The sequence below is a fragment of the Laccaria bicolor genome, genomic scaffold (genome assembly GCF_000143565.1).
Source record: "Laccaria bicolor S238N-H82 LACBIscaffold_400 genomic scaffold, whole genome shotgun sequence".
Lineage (NCBI taxonomy): Eukaryota > Fungi > Basidiomycota > Agaricomycetes > Agaricales > Hydnangiaceae > Laccaria > Laccaria bicolor.
In genome coordinates this window covers 629-7278 of record NW_001890251.1, presented here as the reverse complement: position 1 = coordinate 7278, position 6650 = coordinate 629, and the positions used below count along the sequence as shown (strand labels likewise).

Genomic DNA, 6650 nt, shown 5'->3' with positions numbered 1-6650 from the left:
CACTGATTCTTTGATGGGCTCTTCGGCTAACGAGGTACATTTTAGCTCTCTGTCCAGTTAGCGCATATTTTTTTCAACAGGTGCTGAAAATGGCCATCAGAACAAAAACCTCATCACAGCTCCAGCTTTCACCCAAATTAGCCCATACCAAGGGAAGTGTAATACAACTACATAATGTAGAGGAATACACAACTACATTTAGACTACAATAGATTCTCAGAAAGAACCAGAAAATGACAGGTGGTCCATTCTTTTTGCACTCAACTGTATGTGCAGTTGTGAATAGTATATGAAGTTGATAGCTGTGCATGCAGTCCACAGAACAGCAGGTTGTACTGCACCCACCAGCAAACCGACAAAGACACATTGCATTTCCTTGTGTTCTCGCCCCATCCACTGGGATATGTGGGAGATCCCATTTTTGAAGTGTCGAAGGCCTGGATAACTAGGCATACTGCAGAAACGTGCATCTATCTCATATTTGCCTGCAAGCTCAACACACCAGCTGACTAGATGATCCGTGAAGACTCCCTTGTGAAGCTGGTGAAGGATGTCGGGTGTGAAACATGTGAAGATATTGATATGAGGAAGGTTGGCCCAAAATGGCTTCCATACAGGGCGGAAACCCTCGTTATCATAAGCAGCAACACGCCGCCCAGTCTCTTTGTGACTTAAAATGGTCTTGCTACATTCTTGTTCTTGTAGCAAGGAGTCCACCATCTCCCTGTGATCTTTTGGTTCCACTCGGCACTTGGGGCAGTAGCTCTCTTTGCAGCATGCAACAAGACACTGCTCCAGAAAATTCACAATATACGAAGCGAGGATTGGGAATACCCAACGAACAATGCCGTCCGCACAGGTAACATTGACACCCTCTTCCCCAGCTTTGATGAGAGGCGCTAACAGTTTCTTCATGCAGAAATGGAAAAGTCGGTAGCCCTCTTGAGAACATGTTGCTTTGGTGTAATTGTCCAATTTTGCAACTGGCAAATACCCAATAAGGATGGTGGCGTGGGCCGAGGGTTTACGATGCTTATCCTTCTCAATGTTTCCAATTGTAAGGTAAATAGGCCAGGCCTTCTTGTCACCCTGAAACTGGGTTAGTTGAGTCTTGTCTGAAGAAATAATTAGAGCAGCAATTGTCACCCCCACATCAAGCTTCCACTGTCATGGGGATCAGTCCATGGTTGTCTGGCAAGCTCCAGTGCAACGTACTTGTGTGTCCCACCACCAATCACCAGTCCACATCTTGTCATAGACATGAATCTTCCCCTCCTTGTCACAGTACACATGCTCAGGTGCGTATTTTAGCACTACCTTGAAAGCTAGGTTACTCATTAACTCCTTCACACAATCCACAGGATTTCGCCTTGAGTTTCTCTGGTGGCATTGGCTTTCCTTCTTCATCAGTTCAATCCCCCAGTGCCGTTACAATATCTAGTGTTTAAAGGTTCAGTCCATAGGACCGCAAAAAGCCGGTGGACCGAACTGAACCGGACCATGGTCCGGTCTTTTTTTCGGTTGCAGTTGCCCCAATTCGGGGTTGGTCCGGTTGCCGGTTGCCTCATTTCGAAAATCTTTTAAAACCGTTCAAAGACTGGTTTTAATCGGTTGCAACCGGTTAAACGGTCACATGTGTTACATAGCCTTGTAACCACGTTTATTGCCTTTTATTGGGTTTTTGTTTCATCAAAAACGGTTAAGAATTGAGAAAGATATAACCAAATCCATATTTCACCCGAGTCTCTAGGAGATGTAATTCGGTTTCAGTCATAGCTATGTCAAATGTTCATTAAATCTCTTGAAAATTGGTAGAATGACGGGTTTCTATATGCTTTACTATTTTATATAACCCGTTTATTTTTCAGAGTAATAATGGTTGAGATACAAATGGTTTATATTGGTATAATAAATTATACGCAAAAAACCGGTCTGGATCGGTCTGAACCGGTATCATGGACCGCAAAAGACCGGTCCTAGGTGGTTCGATTCGGTTCCCTCAATATCTGGGTCGGTCCTGGACCGGTTGCGGTCCACGGTTGCGTGTTTTCAGGGCAAAAAACCGGACTGAACTGAACCTTTAAACACTAACAATATCGCATGTCCATGGTGCTCCTTGTGTCGGCAGGGCATCAACTTTCTTGAGAAAACTATGGTTGTTATGGTAAGAGGGCTTCGTTCTATTGGCTGTCTATTTTTGATGCTCCATCAGTAAACACGGGGACAGCTGTCAGTGAAACAATCACGTACTATAGGAAGCCTCAAAAGGGCATCAGTTTGTTTCTGGCCGACATTTTGAATCAGCCACTCTGCCAGCTCCCATTCTTCCTCACTATCGAAGGGTCCCCACCATGACGCACTGCTCTCCTCCTGCTCATGCCGAATGCGCTCAAAAAGTGGGACACCGTAACCCCAGCCAGCCCTGGCTTTTCTATCTTTGGGAAAATACTCAATGTGGGACTTGGGATAGGTATCCTGATCTGGAATCTCTTCATTGGTTGTACAGCTTGTGGAGTTTGTGGTGGAGGAGAATCTGCTGGAGGTTCAGGTATGTTGAGACTGGCCTCAAGATCTTGATCAAACTGATCATCAGGTTCAGATGTTTTGGATTTGCCTTCAATCGGCATAGGTGGTCCAACCATTTCAGGGGCAGGCTCCAAAGAAAATCCAGATGGGCCTGTGGCAGGCGCTTGAGGTGCATTCCAGATATTGGCAATATAGGTTCCAAACTCCTGATGTGATGCTTTGTTGCAGGTAATAGTTCGTTTAATATGCTTGTTCAGTGCTGAAGCATTTGGCAAGGTCTTTCCACAGAAGCCACACCGAGAAGTCCCTTCAGTGTTGGATGCCATGGCTGAGTTTGTCAGATGAGAGGTAATGTCGTAAAAATTTCAACAAAAATTCAATAATGAAATTTATCACCAGCCGTTTCAACCTGATCAACATCATGTCTCATATGACCATTTGCACTCCTCATTTGTCATTTTACTGATGTGTCTGCCCCTAAGCTTTTGTTAATCCATGAAAAAGAGACACTGCCACATTGGCTGGCTATTTAACCACACTGCGGGCCCTGGCTTATACATCCACTGGAATTATCGTGAAAAAATGGGGTAGATATTAATAATAATGCTACCTTTTAACTGCCGAAATTACTTGAAAGATATTTAAAATCTTTTATTTCATTTTATAACTTTTTTTCCATCGGAATTATTAAGAATTTTGGGGGTGGACAAACGTCGAAGATATTCAGAGAAGATATTTCTACAAAAGGCAACCATATATGTGCAGCAAATATGTAGAAGATATGTTGATGCCACGAGGTGAAGAAACTTCTTAATATAGCAGCCTTTTCGGATCTAAGTAATACTTGCTTGATAAGGCTATTTGCTGTTTACCTCGACACCTTCCATCCACGACGTCGTCAAAGCGTACAACGACGAACTCGAACTCTATTCCTCAATGTTACGACGACTACCTGATGGCAACCAAAGCTCAACATTCAACAGGGAGATGGGAATGTGCCCAGCAACAACAAAGTGTCTGCTATCAAGCTCAAGCAAGCATGACCCTTGAGTTGCCATTAGCTCATGACAAAGGCAAGTCGTGCTCACTTGACATCAAACCACCACCAGCCACTCATGGCTGGCACCAACCCCAAAGATAACCCGTATCTTGCGCATCATTATAATGGGAGAAAGGGGGCAGGACCCGAGCCTGCACCAAGTAGCTACACTCACGCAAACTCGGCATATTCACCGAATCAGCCACAACTCCACTATGCCTCCTCCTCCACCAGCTGACGAACGATTTGTTCACTGGAAGATACTGGCCTCTCACGCAAATCCTACGGCGTCGGATTGCTCCACCGCAACACGGAACTTGCGCAAGTTTTCAACTCAAGCAATGTCGACCAAAAAAAAACAGAACAACAACACTATGACTACAACGACGAGTGAATGTTAACCCCTACAAAAAGAATCGGTTAGGAACAAGGGCTTAGGGAAGGCTGCCGTTGAGGATCTGGGTGAGCACCGAGGTCAGTATTCAATGTGGAAGATGTCAAGCGGGGGCCGACTAGGCAGGTGATGTACATGTATTGAGATCAGAGGATGTACAGCGACAAAGTCTCGACAAAAACTACTTACTTGGACATGCAAGCCTCAAAGGTAAGTCTTATCGTTGGCCGCATGCAGACCGGTTTCCTCGAGAAGGAGGGTTCTCAGATAAGCCAACATGGCATTTTACGTGACATTCAAGTGACGTTTCTCGATGGAGCCATCGTGATCGGAATCAGGTCGTCATATCGGACGGAATCCAGCGACCAAGTTCCCTACTGGGTAAAAGATTATTATAAAGGTAAGCATCAGCACTTTGCGCGCCCATCACTCCTCCTTTCACTCCTATATTCAAGATACGCCAGCGAAGCACCCATTCTCCGTCATCGCGTTGGCTGACAGGGTTTGCAGCGGTGTCCTTGAGGCAGTGTAAGAACAGGATGGTCACCCGTCATCAAAGTGGCTGAGGCTGCCGTCGTGAAGTTGTCGTGAAGTATGTTCAACTTCCTTTTCACTTTTTGACCTCCAAATAACTAGGGAGTTAGGCTCTTGCAGAACATTCGTGTTGGACAACTCCGAAATGTGACAAATCGACAAACCTACACCTTACCTGCAGAAGACGCTGAGCATGATGAGGCAGGCGTCAAGGCTGAGATTAGGGTTGTTAACGACAACTTCTGGGTTCGTTTGTGTACAACGAGCAACCTCGGGTTTGCCAAAGCGTTTATGTATGGAGATGTGCAGTGCGACAATTTGATATCACTATTCTAGGTCAGTTTTAATAAGCGAAGTCATATCGTTCACAAGGGCTAACATGCCAGGCAAATATTTCTCATCAATAAGGATAACCTCTCTAATCTGAACTCCCGATTCTCATACCTGATTTCGCTTTCCCAAAAACTTACCTCTTATCGTTTTCTCAATACCATTGGAAATTCGCGATCGAATATCTCGGCCCATTATTATATCTTCAATGATATGTTTGCCAGTGCGTCTTGAATAGCTTCATACGTAGGGCCAGTCTAAAGGCCAGACTCTTTCAGGCTTCCTATCCGAAGATATAACATACTCATGTGGTATCTTCAAAGACCTTGATAGCGATTTTAGATGAAAAAGCACCAGCACCCACAAGTGGACTGGCAGGCAAAGCTTGGAAAGCCTACTGGACCCCCGAAAAACTCTTCCTTTATCCCCACCACTCTCTCAACCCGAAACGCCAGCAGAATCGGGCCAGATACCTCTCAATGGGATCACTCTATTTCAACAGAACGAAGGACCCGAAGACGAACTGAAAACTCTCAGACTTGTAAATTACAGCACATCATCAAAAAAGCCGGGATACGCGATGGAAACCGTGTTTTAGAAATCGGATCTGGATGGGGTTCTATGGCTATGACTATCGTCCAGCAATACCCAAATGTGATGGTGGACACCCTGATATGCTCTGTGCAACAACAGTCGCTAGCGCAGGACCGTATATGAGTTCTTGGCCCAGACATTGCCAAACAGATTCAGGTGATTACTATACTACCTGAGGCTCGTGAGTATATACTGTCGTTTTCCTGGAGAAGAAGCTGACCACTCCACTCAACAGGATTCGAAAAATACATGCATGAAATAGACTTTATTCGGAAATGGGTGCATCGCTCAATGTCTAGCCGAACACAAATCTAACTTGAATTCTTATTAAAATCGGTAAAATATAGAGTGAGTACCATCGGAGAACTTGTCCAATTCTGAAGGCTAACGTGAACCAGTCTTTCCAGGGGGTTTCCTGCCATCCCTTACATTCCTCCTTCAAACTCTTCAATCTGGCTCCAAAGGACGCCTCGTTGACTCCATTTTCAACATTGGGCCACACTATGTGCACACTCTGCGAGACTGGAGGCGACACTTTGAGGCCAAATTTGAGAGCGTTATTGTTCCCCCCCTCAGACACGAATATCCTGACGTGATGGGTGTCAAGTGCGACCCAATTAAAGCGCGAGAAGAGATTGAGGTTTTTAGACGGAAATAGATCTGTAAGCGCCGTGTCTTTTTCTTTCTACTCTACAACTTGAAGCCGAGACCCTGTCCTCTAGATTATTACTGCTATTGTGAAGTAGGTTCCACGACACGGACCTTGGGAGGCAAGCCACCTATCATTTCTTCGTATGAGCCTTCCTAATTATTTCGTGACAGATCATATCATTACGTTTGTGCGGGAGGGATACCAAGATTATGGGTGTGACGTCTTCGATTAGGCTGTGTTTTCTATGCATAAGTCTACCCTTCTTCCCTATCCAGATGGGAATGACAATTCACACAACGCCTCAATGATCAAATTTAGAGCATACCAATTTTTTTCTCTAGCGCATTGCGGCGCTCTTCCGTTGTGCATGTATGAATATTTCCAATGCGTTTACCGACTATTGTACAACCGGAGACGGAGCGCAAATCTTTTTTATTATTATCTCATTTTCTCCCTGAATGATACACTCTGATCCATAAGTCGTCAATCAGAAACAAAAGAGAAATATAACAGGATACACTGGGAACGAATGGAAATAAAGATAGAGAAATATAAATTGGGACGTAAGTATACTTCGTCAG

The 6650-nt window shown here is 44.7% G+C and overlaps 3 protein-coding genes across 3 annotated transcripts; 2 read left to right on the top strand and 1 right to left on the bottom strand.

Annotated features, from left to right (window-relative positions):
• Nucleotides 1–216: 216 nt before the first annotated feature.
• On the bottom strand, nt 217–1407 carry LACBIDRAFT_309337 (uncharacterized protein; the record flags this gene model as incomplete). The annotated part of the gene is made up of 2 exons (XM_001891119.1): nt 217–1164; nt 1216–1407. The coding sequence occupies 2 exons, from the start codon at nt 1405–1407 to the stop codon at nt 217–219; spliced, it is 1140 nt and encodes a 379-aa protein (XP_001891154.1).
• Nucleotides 1408–3404: 1997 nt separating this feature from the next.
• Nucleotides 3405–3869, top strand: LACBIDRAFT_309336 (uncharacterized protein). Its single transcript, XM_001891121.1, has 2 exons — nt 3405–3599; nt 3664–3869. Exons 1-2 carry the CDS (start codon nt 3482–3484, stop codon nt 3801–3803), a joined length of 258 nt encoding a protein of 85 aa, XP_001891156.1. The 5' UTR covers nt 3405–3481; the 3' UTR covers nt 3804–3869.
• A 243-nt stretch (nt 3870–4112) lies between these two features.
• On the top strand, nt 4113–6075 carry LACBIDRAFT_336188 (uncharacterized protein; the record flags this gene model as incomplete). Its single annotated transcript, XM_001891120.1, has 7 exons — nt 4113–4169; nt 4197–4359; nt 4415–4461; nt 4596–4739; nt 5166–5532; nt 5554–5598; nt 5825–6075. 7 exons carry the CDS (start codon nt 4113–4115, stop codon nt 6073–6075), a joined length of 1074 nt encoding a protein of 357 aa, XP_001891155.1.
• Nucleotides 6076–6650: the final 575 nt, after the last annotated feature.